Source organism: Hyla sarda, chromosome 7, assembly GCF_029499605.1.
Source record: "Hyla sarda isolate aHylSar1 chromosome 7, aHylSar1.hap1, whole genome shotgun sequence".
NCBI lineage: Eukaryota > Metazoa > Chordata > Amphibia > Anura > Hylidae > Hyla > Hyla sarda.
Window position 1 is genome coordinate 56,757,741 of NC_079195.1, and position 19,996 is coordinate 56,777,736.

Here is a 19,996-nt window from a genome sequence, read left to right on the forward strand (position 1 = left end):
GGATAGGGGATAATATGTCTGATCGCGGGAGTCCTGCCGCGGGGGACTCCGCTATCTCACCTTCAGCACCCACCTGTATATACTACAGAGAAAGTTGTGTAGTTCTTTTCAGTCTGACCACAGTGCTCTCTGCTGACACCTCTGTCCATGTCGGGAACTGTCCAGAGTAGGAACAAATTCCCATAGGAAATCTCTCCTGCTCTGAACAGTTCCTGTTCCGGGCGGCAGTTACGTCACAGTGTCAGTTGAAGGCAGTAACCCCGCCCGTGCAAGTTAGCAGCTAATTTGAATATACCGAAAACCAGCTATAACGGCGCAGTGGATGCGGGCAAGGTAGGATTCAAAATGTTCAGCGTCTCCTACACTAGCCACAGGTACCCGTGGATAGTGCGGGACAAAACATATGACAGTTTTCCTTAATTTTTTTTTGTTTTGGGTAGTCTTTTGGAGAGGTTTCACCATTTGCACTTGCTCATATTGCTTGGAAATACACCCCACATAAGCACACATATCTCTACACATTGTACCTTCATAGCATTATTAAAAAGTCTTCCCACGCTCCTAAAGCAGCCATTGGGTTGTTGGTTTTCCTTCAACCAGGAGAAAGAATGGTTCAGGTGGTTTTCATCTATAAAGATGTATGGCCGCGCCTTACTGAAGGATTTCACTACAAAGGCAGTCAACCTGCAAAGGAAATACACATAGTGAAGACTAGTTATGGAGGCCCATGTAGTCCGGTCCCATGTCTTAGAAGTTTCAGTACAGTAAGTTTAGCTCCCTCAATAAAGCCCTAATGATATAGAAATGGAGACTGGATTTTTCTATGCTGTTCTTCCCCAATCACTGTATAGTTTGTTTCACCATTGTGATAGTCCTCTGTAATAAATGATACCCCCTACTGACTGCTACTGCCAACTATAGACATGGCGCAGATAGAAAACTAACATCACGTGTATATCTTCCCATGGGTCATTCACAAGTTCACTCTAGACATGTGCAATTCACTCTACATTTGACACTGCTTTCCAATGTATCACTCTATGTAAAAAAAATATATTAGAATAGAAATAGAATACTCACCAAACCCTTAGAAAATAACACAGAATACTTAATTAATACAATGTCATTGTAACACAATACATAATACATTATTTTGACCACCACCTATACCAAGAGTCAATAACTTACCAGGTGTTTCCACTTGGGTCACTTTTCCCAAAAGCACTATATGATCCATCATCACGTTTATAAGTCAGTTCTCTTTGATATCCTAAATAGAATTGCATAAAACAAATAAACAAACAAAAAAAAAACCTTTAAAGTATCCTAAGTATAAAGATAGCCATATACTTTAAATGAATGTTGGCAATTCCTGCCATTTTAGGTAGGGTCACTTAACCATCTAGGGGGACATTTATAATTGAGTTTACCCCTTATTTTGTGCAAAAATTTGCGCAGTGACTTTCATTGCGTCTTTTTTGTGCATCTTTTTTTATAGAATATTTTCTGATGTTCTCTACGTGCTCGTGTACCATAGAAAGAAAAATGCTTTACACACTAATTTACTGTTGCACATTTTTTGTTTAGATATTAAAACTTTGCACAAAGGCAACAGATTTTGCACAAATATAGAACAATGAGAAGTGCACGTATGAATGTGTCAGACGGTAGAAACATGAAGGAATGTCTATGTTTGAGTAAAATTTATCAACAGGCTTGGGGAAGAGGAAGAACTGAGGGAAAGAGAAGGAAGGAAGCATGCTGGGAGGAGATCTGTTTGCCTACCACCGGATAAACCCTGAGAGACGCTCAGTGCTGGCTCCTTAGACGCACTAGACTTGGACACTTATACCACAGCAAAGCGCTTAAGCCTTAGCTAGTACATACCTGTTGCCTGAGGTGTTTGCTGAGGTGGCTGTGGACTGTCTGTTTGGCGATCCCCCGGAGGAGGGAGTTGGAGTTCGGGGGAGCAGTGTGGCCGGAGCTCCAGGAGAGCGAAGACGAGAGAGAGGCTTGGACAGCAGACTTCTGGGTGAGAGACGAAGCGACGCTGTACCACGTGGGACGTCGTTGCACGCCATCGCTTCACTGGAAGATTACTGAGGAGTGTGGCAGCGGAGAGCCAGTGGAGATGCACGCGCACTGAGAGGGCAGAGGAGGCAGAGTGAGAGGCTGCCTCCAGTGATAAGCCCATGTGGAGGACCGGACGGCCACTAAGGGACATCAGCGCAAAACGGGGTGAGAACTTTCCTACTTGCTTGTTTTTTCAACAATGACTGTGCTAGTATATTAAGACAGGGGACCGTTCGTTGCTGGTCCTTTTCTAAAGCTCCCGCAAGAGGTGGCAGTGAGAGTGCCAGTGCATCGGAGTGGTTGTGTTACCTCCCCTGACACCCTCCCCCTCTTTAGTGATATTGTAAGTGATCCTACACTGAAGCACAGTCCATTCATTATATATGGTGCTTATGTATTGAAGTGGAGGAATGGTGAACTGTGTCCTGGTACCTCTGTCCCCTACTCCATATTAGAAGTGGACTGTGTTTGCAACTGATATTTGACTGTGGTAATATCTCGGATAGCAGGTCACCTTGCACCATTTGTGATAGCGCCTTAAAGCGCTTTAAAGCAGAAGAATTGCCTTTGTACCCCAAAGATTCATTGATCTGATCAGGCCAGCGCATTAAAGTTGACGAAATATCTCTTTGGCATTATATAGAATTGTAGAGTATTGAATGGATTCAGGCACTAATTGGACTTTGCTGACCAAGGCATTGTGAGTGCTTGGAGGAATTCTTGTACTCTGCTTGCTATTGACATTGGAGTGGGGACACTGGGGTTTTTTTTGTAAACAAGTTTATCTGAAAAATGGCACCCAAATTGAATAAGTCCAACAGCCCTGGAAAGGACCAGAAAAGCTTGGGTCGGCTGGACAGGTACCTGTCTTCCCCGGGGGTGTCTGCAAAAAGAAGCCAAAATAAATCTAACCTGGGGGACCAGGGTTCTGACCCCTCTCCAGGAGAGGGAGAAACACCCTCCCCGGCACTGGAGAAAAAACTAGCAGCCGTTAATAAGTGCAACAACTCCATAGATGCTTTATCTAACCAAATTGGTGTAATTGGGGTAGATATAAAATTAATAAGAGAAGATATGAAAAAAGTCCGCGAGAGATGCACAGAAGTGGAAACAAGGGTGTCAGGGGTGGACGACGAGGTGAACATACTCAAAAAGGAGGTGCAGAGGATAGCGGGGGAAAATAGGTCCCTCTCCTTAAAACAAAATGAGCTGGAAGATCGAACAAGAAGAGGGAATTTGAGAATCATTGGGATGCCAGAGGGCACCGAGGGAAAGGACACTGTGACTTTTCTGCAGGAATGGTTCACATTACAGTGCGGTAGAGAGAATCTCTTGCCGCAATTCGGCATAGTCCGGGCACATAGAATTCCATCCAGACTGCTACCGGAGGGCAGTAGGCTTCGGACGATTATTTTGAAATTTTTGAATGACAGGGATCGTGACAATGTCTTAATGGCATTCAGGAAAAAAAAGGAAGTGCAATTTAACGGGAGTAAGATCATGGCTTTTCCGGACTATGCAGCGGACACACAAAAATTAAGACTCACCTTTAGGGAAGCAAAGAAGAGATTGTGGTCTAATGGAATCAAATTCTCATAGATTTTTCCAGCCAGATTGAGGGTCTTGCACAACAATGAGACTCTCTTCTTTGATAGACCAGGGGAGGCGGTGGAGTGGATGGACTCTAAGGGCATGAGAAAGTAGTTGGTAGAAAGGGCCTGGGGATGGCACCATGCTAGGAAAGAGAGTTGCCCTCTTTGGGCAAGTCGCCAGGGGTAGGGGGGGTGGAGTGGGTGAGGGGGGGGGGTGGTAAGGGGAGGTGGATGGGGGGAGGGGGGGGGGGGAGTCCAGAAGTGACGGTGAGGGTGTGGTATTTTCCTCTCTTTTTTTCCCATCGTTTAGGATGCTTAGGTGCATTTTTTTTTCTTTTATCTCCTCTGTGGTGTTACAGAATAAGGTCAATAAAATTAAGATTCTCACATGGAACGTTAGGGGATTAGGGGACAATATTAAGAGGATGGCAGTAATGGGGGTAGTAAAAAATCACCTCCCGAGTGTGGTGGGGTTGCTTGAGACACATCTTACGGGGGACACGGTGCACCTCCTGGGAAGAAATTGGTGGGGTAGTAGCTATCACTCTTTTTTTCTTCACATTCTAGGGGAGTTTCGGTTCTTTTTCATAGGCTCATAAAATGGGAATTACTTGGGAAGAGGGTGGACGTGTATGGGCGATTTATTTTTTTACATGGTAATTTGGGTGGTTTGATTTGCGTCTTGGCCTTTGTTTACATCCCCCCCCCCCTTTTTCCTCAGATATTTTCATTAAGCTTTTAGATTTTTTGCGCAGGGAAGGACTGTCCAATGAATTGTGTAAGCTCAGAAGACCTGGACCGACTCCGCATGCAGGGAGTAGCCAGAAGCACGGGGGTGTCCCCATTGGCTAAAATCTGCGCAGAGTTCGGCTGGATGGATATCTGGAGGATGCAAAATCCGGAAGCTAGAAACTACTCTTGTTGTTCCAAGCCGAACAGCCGAACTCTGTCCAGAATAGATACATACATTGGTAACCCCCAAAGCTGGGATGAAATAAGCCAGATCCGTTATCTCACCCGCTGCTTGTCTGATCATGCAGCGATAGAGATAAATATTGTCACGGGAGGGATGCCATGGGAGGGGCTATTGAAAATTAATGCACACTGGTTGACACTTATAGATAATGCAGGGATATTAAAGAGCCTCGAAGAGTATTTCAGGAATAACTGGTGGTCAGCGAGTGATCAGATGGTATGGGAAGCAGGGAAGGTGTTCCTAAGGGGAGAGTTAATTAGAGCAATTAAAAGAAAGAAGCGGGAGTTTAGGAGTAGGGAGGAAGAGTTGAGGAGGAATTGTGTGAAGGCAGAAGAACAGCAAGTACGGAACCCCACGGAAGAAGGTAAAAGAGAATGGCAGGTGTGTCAGGATGCCCTGGATGGTTATCTGCTAAGTAAAAGAAAGAATAGGTTCCTCTTTCAGGGACACCAGAGATTGGTAGAGGCGGGCACCTCGAATAAGTTTCTGATGTCATTGGTGAGGCAGCAGGGAGCCTCTCCAGGGCCTCAGAAAATTATAGGTAGGGAAGGTAAGGAATGTATGGGAAAGAAATAGGTTCTTTGGGGAATATTACAAGGAAGTACATCAGAAGTAGATGAAGGAAAAGAAGAAATAAAAAAATACTTAGAAGCTATAGGGCTCCCTCAGATCCCGAGAGAGGTTGTGGAGGAAGTGGAAAACCCAGTGAGTGTGGGGGAACTAGAACATGGCCTTAAAAAGACAGTTCTGTCTTCTAGCGGGGATGGACTAGGGTTGCCGCCCTCCATGAGGGAGTCCATCATAATTTTATTGTTGAAGGAAGGGAAGAGTGAGGAGGAGATGGGCTCGTATAGGCCCATCTCCTTGCTCAACACCGATATTAAAATCTATGCCAAGGCTTTGGCACTTAGGCTACAGGGGGTAATTGGAGGCCTGGTACACTGGGACCAGTGTGGATTTATTCCAGGCAGAATGGCCTGTCATAACATCTTTAGGGTTCTGGCGAATATAGAACTGGGGGCTAACTTGGGGAAGGTCTCCCACTCCATCCTGTCATTAGATGCATCCAAAGCATTTGACAGTGTGGAGTGGGGATTTCTGTGGGAAACATTAAGGGCTTTTGGTTTGGGGAATCGATTTATAAATATGAAAAGTTTACTGTATTCTGACCCAGTGGCAAGGGTTTCAGTGGGAGGTGGCAGGTCAGAACAGTTCAGTTTGTCAAGAGGGACCAGGCAGGGCTGTCCTCTCTCCCCCTTGCTCTTTTCCCTAAGTATGGAGCTGTTGGCAGTGAAAATCAGAGAAGATAGAGGAATAGAGGGCAAGCTTGCACTGTACGCGGATGACGTCTTGGTTTTTCTGAGAAGAGAAGTGGATCTACATGAGACTATAAAAACTATTAAAGAATATGGGGCATTTGCCGGGTTGGAAATTAACTGGGCGAAATCTCCCCTTCTCCCCAGTGGTGTTGTCCAGATCTGAAAATCCTGGGTAAGAGTGAACTTTTTAAATATCTTGGGGTTAGGATTTCAGTGGAAATAAAAGACCACCACTCCTTAAACCTGCTTCCTATTCTTTTTCACTACAATTTTGTATGTATTTTTCTAAGCAAAGAATCAAAAATTTTAATAATAAAAAAAAAAAAATTATCAACAAGCTTGCTCCCGGTTGATACATTTTGCACAGACATGCAAAACATAGAAAGCTGGGACCATAGTTACCAAAAAAACAATTGGTAACACTACACCATGAAGGGCTGAAATCCTGCAGTGCCCACAAGTTTCTTTGTCCGTTCTCCATCAGCTCTTTTTGTTTTGTGCTGAATGGACTTAGAATAGGTCAGAGCACACCTGACACTGCAGCATTCCTCCTCCATCAAACACGTTGAGTTGAGTTCATGCCAAAGAGTTTGATTATAGTCTCAGGGCTTGTTCACATTACACATTGCTCCCTTGGCTAGTTTGTTGGTAGGATGAGAGTTTAGCAGAAAGGAAACTAGTGCATTTACTATTTTCTATTTTTGCTTAACTTTTGCAAAATACAATACACCTGACATACCCCATTCAAGTTAATAGGATCCGTCAGGACCCAGCATTTTTCAGGACCCCAGTACACCCATGATCCCAGAACACCATCCCTACTGTCAAACATGGAGGTGCAAACATTATGCTTTGAGGTTGTTTTTTTGCTAAGGGGAAAGGACAACTAAATAATGGAGTTTTTGATACATAGTTAAGCCCAAGATGTTAAACTGCAACATAGCAAAAGAGGTGTGTGCTCCATATTAATAAAACACAAGGTCACAAAAAGAAATCATAACACGTAGTTGCTCCATTCGAGCCTTTAAAATACTGTACAGGGTTTATTCAACAAGTAAAGTAGGACACAAACATAGCAAAACTGTGACTCTGTGTAAGACTAGGGCAAAATGCCTTCATGTACTGTATACATAATATAATGCAAAATACATAAAAACAATACTCACCGCTTTCCAGGAATTTAGTGGCTTTATTTTTAATCTCACTATTCAGTTGATGCGTCTTCTCCAGATACTGAAGGATAAAAATATTGGGGGAAAATAGGACCATGTTCTGTTCTCCACATCCATATGGCATGGCCAGAAGACGGTCCAAATTTTGCATTGCCGTGCCCATCAGATCTCCTGTTGGAATTGAACTGGTGTTAAAGGGTTCTCCAACTTAATATATATATATATATATATATATATATATATATATATACAGTTGTCCTCCAACTTACAATGCTCTCAGGTTACAATACTTTCATCATATAATGGTGTTTTCTGAACCATTGAAACTCTACTCCACATACAATGCTACATACAGTCCAGATCTGCGATATGTGTCATTGGCTGGAAGGACTGACCAATCAGAATAGGCATTTCACTGGTAAAACACCTATATTACTAAAGTGCATGACTGCTGCACCACCACTATGCAGAGTACAACAATTGCAAGGTTGAGTGCAGACAAACACTGAGGAGGCAATGAGGACCCTTACACGAGCATTGCATGGCCTACATGACTTTAAATGCCTTCTTAAAATATGTACAAATTCTAAAAATGCCTTCAGATGTTTAGGCACTGGTTACACCTCTGGCATGCTACCCAGCCAGAAAAGTTTCCCGATTTGGATCTTGCATCTTTAAGGGGTGCAGGCCAAGGCTGGTTCTGCATACAGGCAAAATAGACAGCTGCTTAGAGCGCCCTCTTGATGGGGCACCTTTCTGCCTGCTGCAAGAAAGTTAGTAACCAGTCAGCATCTGAAGTACCTGCCACTCATCCGAAGCACCCGCCCAGCTAGAACTGCTGTCGCGTGAGGAAGGGGTTTGTTACAGTGTGTCACCCCAGTAGTAAGGTGATAACATGAGGAGGAGGTTTGTTACAATGTGTGACACCACAGTAGTAAGGGGATAGCATGAGGAGGAGGTTTGTTAGAGTGTGTCACCCCAGTAGTAAGGTGGGGTGTTTCAAAGGGCAGAGCCAATGGATGAGGTCAAGGGACAGCATAATTAGCTTTCACCTAGGGTGGCAAAAATTGTTGCACCAGCTGAGGGGCTGGGGTTGGGTGGGCACAAAGAAAGATCAAACTGGACCTGCATTATAATGACGAGTTTTCTCGCCAAGACTGAAAAAGACAGTGTTCGTCTTTCCCTCTATCCCTTTTCTGTGAAAAACTGAGATATACAGCACATAATAAGGTGCATAGGACATGTCTTTGTATTGAGGATATGCCACTGTTAGGGCGCATGTTCCTTTGCAGCAGGCTCCACCACAATTTTCGGTGGTAGGACTACACAGACATGCGCCGTCTCATAGAAGGCAATGCATGTTCATTGTTTGGGTGGACATACTTTCCCCCGGTGGAATTCTGCTGAGGTGATTCTGCAGTCTAAACAAAGCTGAAGAATCCAATTGAAAACAATGACATTTTCCTGCAAGCAGATTTCTGCAGCGGAATTCCACCGACGGAAGCCTTTAAGGTTGAAACACATGGTCATATGACAGATCCGTGTGGTGCAGATAAACATTTCCATGTACTGATTTTTTCTGTAAACAATGGAAAATCCCTCACCTCTATAGTTTCTAATCTCTCTGAAAAGGTGAGTCCTGCATATGTTTTTGCCACCCAAAAGGCCCAAACAGGATGTCTTCCCTCTCTGTGCCTCACAATAAATACAAATTCACTGAACAAACTATAAATATTTTACCGGTATTAAAATTCTATTTTACCAATCACTACAATATGGGCTCTTTCGGAATCCTCCAGAATGTTTTCAGGAATCTTTAGTGAGATTTCTTCTACTTTAGAATCATCTAAGACAAAGAAAAGAGAGAGCAGTTTCATGTGAGGCAGTTACATGTGAGGAGTATATCTAGTGAGATAGGAGATCCCCACAGGATAGGGGATAAGTGTTGGGGGTCCCCCCTGATATAATGACACACATTGACATTTGGTGGACCTGTGAATTATCGCACAGCCTTAGTAAAGGCCTGCTGGGAAGTAAATATAACAAATAAGTTCTGAAACACACAAGTGTTAGTACCACTGGGCATGTTCTGCAATCATTAAAGGGGTACTCCGCCCCTAGACATCTTATCCCCAGTGGTGGGACCCCCCGCGATCTCGGCTGCAGCACCCCCAGACATCCGATGCATGGAGCAATGACTGGCGATGTGGGGCGGAGGCTCATTAAGTCATGGCCACTCCCCACTTGTGATGTCACGGCCACACCCCCTCAATGCAAGTCTATAGGAGGGGACGTGATGGCCGTCACGCCCCCTCCAATATATTTGCATTGAAGGGACATGGCACACGCCCGCTTGTGACGTCACGAGCCTCCGGCACTGCACCCGACGCTCTGAACAAACGCCGGGTGCAGCAGAGCATGACAGCACACAGTAGCTGTGTAGATCTATATTTGGGAGTGGCACGGCTTTCATATGCTGCCATATATTGTGTACAGATAGGTGGAAAAAACATATTTGCCCCTTTCCTACATGGCTGTAATGTCATTCATGTAAGAATATTTCTTACCTTCCCCTTGACTGCACAGTAGAGCGCTGTATGATTTCTCCTCCAACAACCCACCTGGCTGAACAGAACAAAAAACAGAGATATACAGCAAATAATAACAAGGTGCATAGGACATGTCTTTGTATTGAGGATATGCCACTTTTAGGGCGCATGTCCGTTTGCAGTAGGCTCCGCCACAATTTTCGGTGGTAGGACTACACAGACATGCGCCTTCTCATAGAAGGCAATGCAAGTTCATTGTTTGGGTGGACATACTTTCCCCCGGTGGAATTCTGCTGAGATGAATCTGCAGTCTAAACAAAGCTGAAGAATCCAATTGAAAACAATGATATTTTGCTGCAAGCAGATTTCTGCAGCGGAATTCCACTGGTGGAAGCATTTAAGGTTGAAACACATGGTCATATGACAGATCTGTGCGGTGCAGATAAAAATTACCAAATTTTTAGGGACCTGTGAATAAAGAAAAAAGAGAGGGCCCAGCCTGGAGTGCTGAGGGGGGGGGGGGGGTATGTCCAAACTCATCCAATCATAGCTCCTCTAACACTTAACTGCCATATGCTGTTGGTTGGACACACCCCCTCAGCACTCCAGGCTGCACTTCCTGTGTTTGGGCTTCGGTCCAAAGTCTGTGTAAAGGATGGGGGGAAATGTGCTCTTGATCTTTTCTAAGCACAAATAAAACATAGAAAACTTTTTTTTTTTTTAAACAAAGTATATTAGAAATATTTTTTATTTACCATAAGGAGTGCAATAGCAAAAAATAGTTTTAATGAGAGTTACCCTTTAAACAGTGGTCTCCTGCTTCTGTACTTCCAACAGCAACATCATTCACCCCCCTTCTTCCCTGCCACTTTATTTACTCTTTGCCAAATCATCCCCTTTTTTATCCCCTGTGCCACATCATTTCCTCTTGATCCCCCCGGTGCCCATTCATTCCTCCTTCACCCCCCTTTGCCATTGTTTTATTCCCCCTTATCCCTGTTTGCCACTTCATAAGGTGGGGGGTGATACATTTCCACAAGGAATGAAATGGCACAGGGGGATCAAGTGTAAATGATGTGGCACAGGGTGTAATGGGGGATGAAATGATACGGGGAGGGGGGGATAAGGGGTGATTAAACAACACTGGGAGATACTACTGTAATATTGCTTTTTATCATGTTTTATAGGTAAATAACACTCTGGAGTGAGTACGGTACAGTATTTGGTCATTTAGAAATATTTTTGAGGATTTTTTCCCAATAGGGGGCACTTTTTTATTCCCTGTGAGTGTCTGCTATTGGGAGATTCTATTGTATTACGGAGGTTCTGGTTCTTGGGGTTCATATAATAGTACCTCAAATGGTACACATTCAGAGATGTAGGGGGAGATTTATAAAGGTTGTCTTTTGGTAAGTTATTTTTAAGTTATTTTTTTTTTTTTTTGCTTTTTTTCTCTTAGATTTATAAAAAAAAAAAAGTTGCCCCTCCCTTCAAAATTTGGTGCATGTAAGCAAATAACTTGAGGACACAATTTTGTATGATTCATCCTCTTTCATCTTTTTTGTGCACCTTTTTAAAAGTACTTTCCAAAGGCAGTTTTGTAAAACTGGTCTGACCTTGCTTAGGTTTGTGACTCTTCGGAGGGGTTTGCGACATTTTGTGCGACATTTGCAGCTCATAAATACTTTACCTCTGCAAGTTGAAAAACTAAATTACTTAAAGAGGTACTCCTGTGGAAAGCAAATTTATTTTTAAACTGGTGCCAGAAAGTTATACAGATTTGTAAATGACTTCTATTTAAAAATCGTAATCCTTACAGTACTTATGAGCTGCTGAATGCTCCAGAGGAAGTTGTGTAGTTCTTTCCAGTCTGACCAGTCTGCTCTCTGCTGACACCTCTATGTCAGGAACTGTGAAGAGTAGCAAATCCCCATAGAAAACCTCTCCTGCTCTGGACAGTTCCTGACATGAACAGAGGTGTCACCAGAGAGCACTGTGGTCAGACTGGAAAGAACTACACAACACCCTGTGGATCATACAGCAGCTGATAAGTACTGGAAGGGTTAAGATTTTTAAATAGAAGTAATTTACAAATGTGCTTAACGTTGTGGCATCGGTTGATTTGAAAACATTTGTTTTCCACTGGAGTACCCCTTTAAGAAAGTGAGTTTGCACAATTTGCCTTACACGTAAACAACAGAAAAGTCACACAGAAAAGTGCTTAGGCGCAAATGAACAGTTTAAGTGGCAAATGTAAGCAAAAAAAAGAAATACAATAAAATCTTCAATAGCTTTTTAAATCTCCCTCTTTCTCTGTGTGTCTCCTTCAGATCCTTTGGGGTGGGGGGGGGGGGGGATTTATCAAAGGATTTAGACTGGTTTTTCCCATCTAAGATTGTCGCACAGAAATTCGCTGTCTAAATATGTGCGACTTTTTCACGGCTTTTGATTTAGAGGATTTTTAGAACATGATGCATTCAAGGCTATTTTAGACGGAAAAATGCATTGGTGCTGAATTTATCAATTGCGACTTAAAAAGCGAAAATTCGCTGAAATGTCAGACCATGCTGGAGCAGGTTTAAATACAGTCTAAACTGTAGATCCCGAAGTCCGTGCACAGAATTTATCAAGAGCTGTGGGACTTTTGATAAATTGGGCGCACAATAGACCGGCCTTAACCCTCTGTAGTTTGGTCTATATTAATGCAGGAAATAGACAACTTTGATAAATCCCCCTTTGTTTGTAATATTAATATATACACGAGCTCCAGCGAGAACTAACAAACTCACCTGGACAAGCAAAGGCTTAACCACTGTATCGATGTTTCCCTGTTTGGGGACGATAGGCGCCTCATTGTGGCATAATTCCTGTGTATCCAGAGCTTCTGTTGTTACAGTAACATTCACCTGCCCTGGATATAGTAATAAACAAAACATTAAAAAGAAAAGAGGAAAATTCATACAGTAAGTGTCGATCTGGAAAGTACCTTGCAGCTCTTCTACATGATCCTATAGTCGAGAAATTATAATACTATACAAATACTTATATGCAGAAAAGATTGTGCTCATTAAACAGTGCTAGATGTTTAAATAAACACACGGGGGGATTTATCAAAGCTGTCTATGTCCCACATCAATATAGACCAAACTACAGAGGGTTAGTCCGGTCTATTGTGCGCCTAATTTATCAGAAGTCGCACGGCTCTTGATACATTCTGTGCATGGACTTCAGGATCTATGGTTTAGACTGTATTTAAACCTGCTCCAGCATGGTCTGACATTCCAGCGTATTTTTGCCTGATGCGAATTTTCACCAAAAAGTCGCAACTGATAAATTCAGCACCAATGCATTTTTCCATCTAAAATAGCCTAGAATGCATCATGTACTAAAAAGTACAGAAAATGTACAGAAAACTGAAAAAGTCGTACATGTTTAGACTGCGCCTTTGTGTGCGAAAATTTTAGACGGGAAAAACTTTTGATAAATCCCCCTACATAGTTGCCAGCAGCAGTGCGGCACAGTGTATATTCCTCTCTGAATCAGAGGAAATGTTGCCCAGTTGCCCATAGCAACCATTCAGATCGCTTCTTTCATTTTTATAAGGGCCTCTCAAAAAGGAAAGAAATAGACTGATTGGCGCTATGGGCAACTTTTTCTCTACACAGGTTTTGATAAATCACAGAGAAAGAAGAGCTGTTTTATTTACTACAGTCCCTGCCTTTCCACTCATTGTATTAATGGAGCCCATTGAGCACCATGTATATATGGAGCCACACAGGGAAGTTGTATGTGGTGATGAAGTGGTGAGTGTAGTAGTCCCTGATATGCCAAGTGGCTTGAGTGGTGTAACCCAGAGTCCTTCCGTGAGCCCACAATGTCCCCAAGTAGGCTGTGGTCTCAGACTGAGGCTTTCCAGATGTCGCAAAACTTCGTCTCCTGGCCGTTGGCTGTCCGGGAGGTGAAGTTTTGCAACACTGCTTTACACAAAGCCCAAGAAAAGGTGGAGTTTCAGTCAACAACCCTGCACAGCCACTGTTTCAGTTAACAACTGTAAACTTTACTTAAAGGGGTACTCCAGCGCTAAGACATCCTGTGATCTTCCACGCCGCACCCCGTTAGAATCAGCCCCCGAAGCGTGCTCGCTCTGGGTCTGATTACTAGCGATCATGGGGACGGAGCATAGTGATGTCACGGCTCTGCCCCCATGTGACGTCATGCTCCGCCCCCTCAATGCAAGCCTATGGAGGGGGCGTGACAACTGTCACAGCCCTCCAATAGACTTGTATTGAGGGGGCGGGGCGTGATGTCACACAGGGGCAGAGCTGTGATGTCGCTATGCTCTGTCCCTGGGATCGCTCGTAATCAGACCCAGAGCAAGCACGCTCCGGGGGGCTTATTCTAACGGGGTGCTGCTTTGGAGATCACGGGGGTCCCCAGCGGCGGGACCCCCGCAATCAGGCATCTTATCCCCTACCCTTTGGATAGGGGATAAGATGTCTTAGCGCCGGAGTACCCCTTTAAAGAGGAACTCTGGTGAAAAAAAATGTATTCAAATCAACTGGTGGCAAAAAGTTATACAGATTTGTAAATTGCTTCTATTTAAAAATCTTTATCCTTCCAGTACTTATCAGCTGTTGTATGTTCCAGAGGAAGTTGTGTAATTCTTTCCCGTTTGACCACAGTGCTCTCTGCTGACACCTCTGTCCGTGTCAGGAACATTCCAGAGCAGGAGAGGTTTGTTATGGGGATTTGCTCCTACTCTGGACAGTTCCTGACACGGACAGAGGTGTCAGCAGAGAGCACTGTGGTCAAACAGGAATGAGCTACACATCTTACTGTGGAGCATACAGCAGCTGATAAGTACAGGAAGGGTTACGATTATTAAATAGAAGTAATTTACAAATCTGGTTAACTTTCTGGCACCAGCTGATTTGGAAACATTTCTTTTCCACTTGTTTCCCACCAGAGTTTCCCTTTAACTCCGAGGCCGATCAGTAATACAGATACTTAATAATTTTGCTTGGATATTTACAACTTTAGTAGTACAGTTTCCATAGTACAGGATTAGACTCAGGAGAAGCAGAATTGTTTCACTAGTCCACAGCCCCCTCCAGCCTGTTTTCAGCAGCTGGTGGTGGTCAGGAAGCCCAAAAATACCAACCTGGCTGCCTTATGCAATTTTTGTAACTTTCCATTGGTGTTAATGGGAGTTGAGTAAATGACATAACTCCACGAGCTACACTGTTTACATAACTCTAAGTGTTACGCCATTTGCACAACTCCCATTATTGTCAATAGGGAGTTACACAAATTGCCTGAGGCAGCCAGGTTGGCTTTTTTGGGCTTCCCAACACCTCTGGCTACTACAAACAGGTCCAATGGGGCTGAGGAGATAAGTGGGGCCCCCAGAGGTGGGACCTGCATCTATCAGACATCTATGGCATATTCTGTGGATATGCTACAAATGTCCCAGATGGGATTACTCCTCTAATGACCGTCTATTGGCCTTTGTCATTCAGAGGCTTTATTCTAGTCGGCTGTCTTTTTATGATACGGTGAAAATAAGCCAACAGGATTATCTCTTTTTTTTCTTAAGTTCTGTGCTTATATTTACAAGTCCCAGGCATTATATAATAGGCACTATAGGGTATTACCCAGTTTGGAGGCTTTCAGGTTCCAGTAGAAGGTTTTGCTCTCGTCTACACAGAGGCAGCTGCTATACTGACAGTCAGGACATGGTCTATCTTCCAACTCTACGGATGGATGAAGTAAAGTCCTAACCTGTCCAATAGGAAAATGTAAATGATATTACTCTACAAATAGTTTATTATGTTACTTTTTAGTGTTTGGAAGAGTATTAAAAATGATACATAGTTCCAGTTATCAGTAAACAAAATGTATTAATCATCTGTAATTCCTGCATTGTAAAATCACCTGTACTGTGACATCACTGTGTATTATCCTGTACTGTGACATCACTGTGTATATTACCCCTGTACTGTGACATCACTGTGTATATTATCCCTGTACTGTGACATCACTGTGTGTATTATCCCTGTACTGTGACATCACTGTGTATATTACCCCTGTACTGTGACATCACTGTGTGTATTATCTCTGTACTGTGACATCACTGTGTATATTACCTCTGTACTGTGACATCACTGTGTGTATTATCTCTGTACTGTGACATCACTGTGTATATTATCCCTGTACTGTGACATCACTGTGTGTATTATCCCTGTACTGTGACATCACTGTGTGTATTATCCCTGTACTGTGACATCACTGTGTGTATTATCCCTGTACTGTGACATCACTGTGTGTATTATCCCTGTACTGTGACATCACTGTGTATATTACCCCTGTACTGTGACATCACTGTGTATATTACCCCTGTACTGTGACATCACTGTGTTTATTATCCTGTACTGTGACATCACTGTGTATATTACCCCTGTACTGTGACATTACTGTGTGTATTATCCCTGTACTGTGACATCACTGTGTATATTACCCCTGTACTGTGACATCACTGTGTATTATCCCTGTACTGTGACATCACTGTGTGTATTATCCCTGTACTGTGACATCACTGTGAGTATTATCCCTGTACTGTGACATCACTGTGTTTATTATGCTGTATTGTGACATCACTGTGTGTATTATTCCTGTACTGTGATATCACTGTGTGTATTATTCCTGTACTGTGACATCACTGTGTATATTACCCCTGTACTGTGACATCCCTGTGTATATTACCCCTGTACTGTGACATCACTGTGTTTATTATCCTGTACTGTGACATCACTGTGTGTATTATCCCTGTACTGTGACATCACTGTGTGTATTATTCCTGTACTGTGACATCACTGTGTGTATTATCCCTGTACTGTGACATCACTGTGTGTATTACCCCTGTACTGTGATTTCACTTTGTATTATCTCTGTACTGTGACATCACTGCGTGTATTATCTCTGTACTGTGACATCACTGCGTGTATTATCCCTGTACTGTGACATCACTGTGTGTATTATCCCTGTACTGTGACATCACTGTGTATTATTCCTGTACTGTGACATCACTGTGTGTATTATTCCTGTACTGTGACATCACTGTGTATATTACCCCTGTACTGTGACATCCCTGTGTATATTACCCCTGTACTGTGACATCACTGTGTATATTACCCCTGTACTGTGACATCACTGTGTATTTTACCCCTGTACTGTGACATCACTGCGTATATTACCCCTGTACTGTGACATCACTGTGTTTATTATCCTGTAAGGTGACATCACTGTGTGTATTATCCCTGTACTGTGACATCACTGTGTTTATTATGCTGTACTGTGACATCACTGTGTGTATTATCCTTGTACTGTGACATCACTGTGTGTATTATCCCTGTACTGTGACATCACTGTGTATTATTCCTGTACTGTGACATCACTGTGTGTATTATTCCTGTACTGTGACATCACTGTGTATATTACCCCTGTACTGTGACATCCCTGTGTATATTACCCCTGTACTGTGACATCACTGTGTATATTACCCCTGTACTGTGACATCACTGTGTATTTTACCCCTGTACTGTGACATCACTGCGTATATTACCCCTGTACTGTGACATCACTGTGTTTATTATCCTGTAAGGTGACATCACTGTGTGTATTATCCCTGTACTGTGACATCACTGTGTTTATTATGCTGTACTGTGACATCACTGTGTGTATTATCCTTGTACTGTGACATCACTGTGTGTATTATCCCTGTACTGTGACATCACTGTGTGTATTATTCCTGTACTGTGACATCACTGTGTGTATTATCCTTGTACTGTGACATCCCTGTATGGATTATATCTGTACTGCGACATTATTGTATATTATCTTTGTACTGTGACATCACTGTGTTTATTATGCCTGGACTGTGACATCATTTGTGTTTTAACCCTATACTGTGACATCACTGTGTGTATTATGTCTGTACTGTAACATTATTGTATATTATCCCTGTACTGTGACATCACTGTGTGCATTATCCCTGTACTGTGACATCACTGTGCATATTTTTCCTGTACTGTGACATCACTGTGTATATTTTTCCTGTACTGTGACATCACTGTGTATATTACCCCTGTACTGTGACATCACTGTGTTTATTATCCTGTACTGTGACATCACTGTGTGTATTATTCCTGTACTGTGACATCACTGTGTGTATTATTCCTGTACTGTGACATCCCTGTGTGTATTATCCCTGTACTGTGACATCACTGTGTATATTACCCCTGTACTGTGACATCACTGTGTGTATTACCCCTGTACTGTGACATCACTGTGTGTATTATCCTGTACTGTGACATCACTGTGTGTATTATGCCTCTACTGTGACATCACTGTGTATTATCCTTGTACTGTGACATCACTGTGTATTATCCCTGTACTGTGACATCACTGTGTATATTATTCCTGTACTGTAACATCACTGTGTGTATTATTCCTGTACTGTGACATCACTGTGTATATTACCCCTGTACTGTGACATCCCTGTGTATATTACCCCTATACTGTGACATCCCTGTGTATATTACCCCTGTACTGTGACATCAATGTGTATTTTACCCCTGTACTGTGACATCACTGTGTGTATTATCCCTGTACTGTGACATCACTGTGTGTATTATCCCTGTACTGTGACATCACTGTGTTTATTATCCTGTACTGTGACATCACTGTGTGTATTATCCTTGTACTGTGACATCACTGTGTGTATTATCCCTGTACTGTGACATGACTGTGTGTATTATTCCTGTACTGTGACATCACTGTGTGTATTATCCTTGTACTGTGACATCCCTGTATGGATTATATCTGTACTGCGACATTATTGTATATTATCTTTGTACTGTGACATCACTGTGTTTATTATGCCTGGACTGTGACATCATTTGTGTATTAACCCTATACTGTGACATCACTGTGTGTATTATGTCTGTACTGTAACATTATTGTATATTATCCCTGTACTGTGACATCACTGTGTGCATTATCCCTGTACTGTGACATCACTGTGCATATTTTTCCTGTACTGTGACATCACTGTGTATATTATCCCTGTAGTGTGACATCACTGTGTATATTTTTCCTGTACTGTGACATCACTGTGTGTATTATCCCTGTACTGCAACATTATTGTATATTATCCCTGTACTGTGACATCACTGTGTGTATTATTCCTGTACTGTGACATCACTGTGTGTATTATCCCTGTACTGTGACATCACTGTGTGTATTATCCCTGTACTGATTATAAACCTGTGTTATCATATATTCAATTTTGTATTTGTGATTGACTCTGTTGATGTTTTAGTTGTATATACACACAGCAGTATTTATACATATATTGTTAGACAATCCTAATATTTGTATCATTTCTTTTTTTGATGCAGCTGAGAAAGATCATAAGATCTAGTAAGATCATCACATCAAAGATCTAGTAAGGTGAATACAAATTGAATGCCATATTGGAAGCACATTGATCCCTTTTATATATATGATCAACAATTAAATGGAATAAAGTGTATTAAAAAGGACTCCTTGAGAGTGCTGTGTATTTATATTACTATTTTCCATGGATTTATCGTATCATCTCTTACTCCTACCAATAAATTGTCTTTACCTTTATACACTGTTTCAAGTAATTAAAAACTGTGGCTTTAAGGGTGAATGTTTCTCCTCTGATGACAGAATATGGCAAAGTAATGTCCACAAAGAAAGGCTGGAAAACACGAAAAGATGCAGCTGGAGAAAGCCCAAATCCAGCAGGACCCATACAGAAAGCCCCACCGCGCCAGTCTGTGATGGTGTCAGGAGCTGTATCATGGAGAACGGCAATCCCAGAATCCCTAATCCAAGCAAATTAGAAAGAAATCATAGCAAACGATTCATGTAGTGATTACATTATGTATATATGTTGACATATATTGATTTTAACCTCTTAAGTAGTGTTGAGCGGCATAGGCCATATTCGAATTCGCAATATTTTGCGAATATATGGACGAATATTTGTCATATATTCGCTAAATTCGCATATTCTTAATATTTGCGTTTTATTTTTGCATATTGGAAAATTCGCATATGCTAAAAATAGCATATGCAAAAATTAGCATAAACAAAAATTAGCATATGCCAAAATTACCATATGCGAAAATTTGTACGCCAGTCTCACACAGTAGTATTAGAGCCTTCTTTACACCACACAAGCTGGAAGCAGAGAGGGATGATCACTGTGATGTGTACTGTGAAA

The 19,996-nt window shown here is 42.4% G+C and overlaps 1 protein-coding gene across 7 annotated transcripts in view; it reads right to left on the reverse strand.

The window, feature by feature from the left end:
- The window catches only part of LOC130281665 (alpha-2-macroglobulin-like), a 95,666-nt gene that overhangs the window by 30,511 nt on the left and 45,159 nt on the right, over positions 1 to 19,996 (reverse strand). For all 7 annotated transcript variants that reach the window (XM_056529126.1, XM_056529128.1, XM_056529129.1 and 4 more), the window contains 8 exons: positions 19,370 to 19,595; positions 15,336 to 15,462; positions 12,471 to 12,592; positions 9,700 to 9,757; positions 8,895 to 8,978; positions 7,127 to 7,303; positions 1,189 to 1,270; positions 528 to 684 (listed from right to left, as the gene is read on the reverse strand). In XM_056529126.1, the coding sequence (XP_056385101.1) occupies positions 528 to 684; positions 1,189 to 1,270; positions 7,127 to 7,303; positions 8,895 to 8,978; positions 9,700 to 9,757; positions 12,471 to 12,592; positions 15,336 to 15,462; positions 19,370 to 19,595 (1,033 nt within the window). The remainder of the gene's footprint in view (positions 1 to 527; positions 685 to 1,188; positions 1,271 to 7,126; positions 7,304 to 8,894; positions 8,979 to 9,699; positions 9,758 to 12,470; positions 12,593 to 15,335; positions 15,463 to 19,369; positions 19,596 to 19,996) is intronic.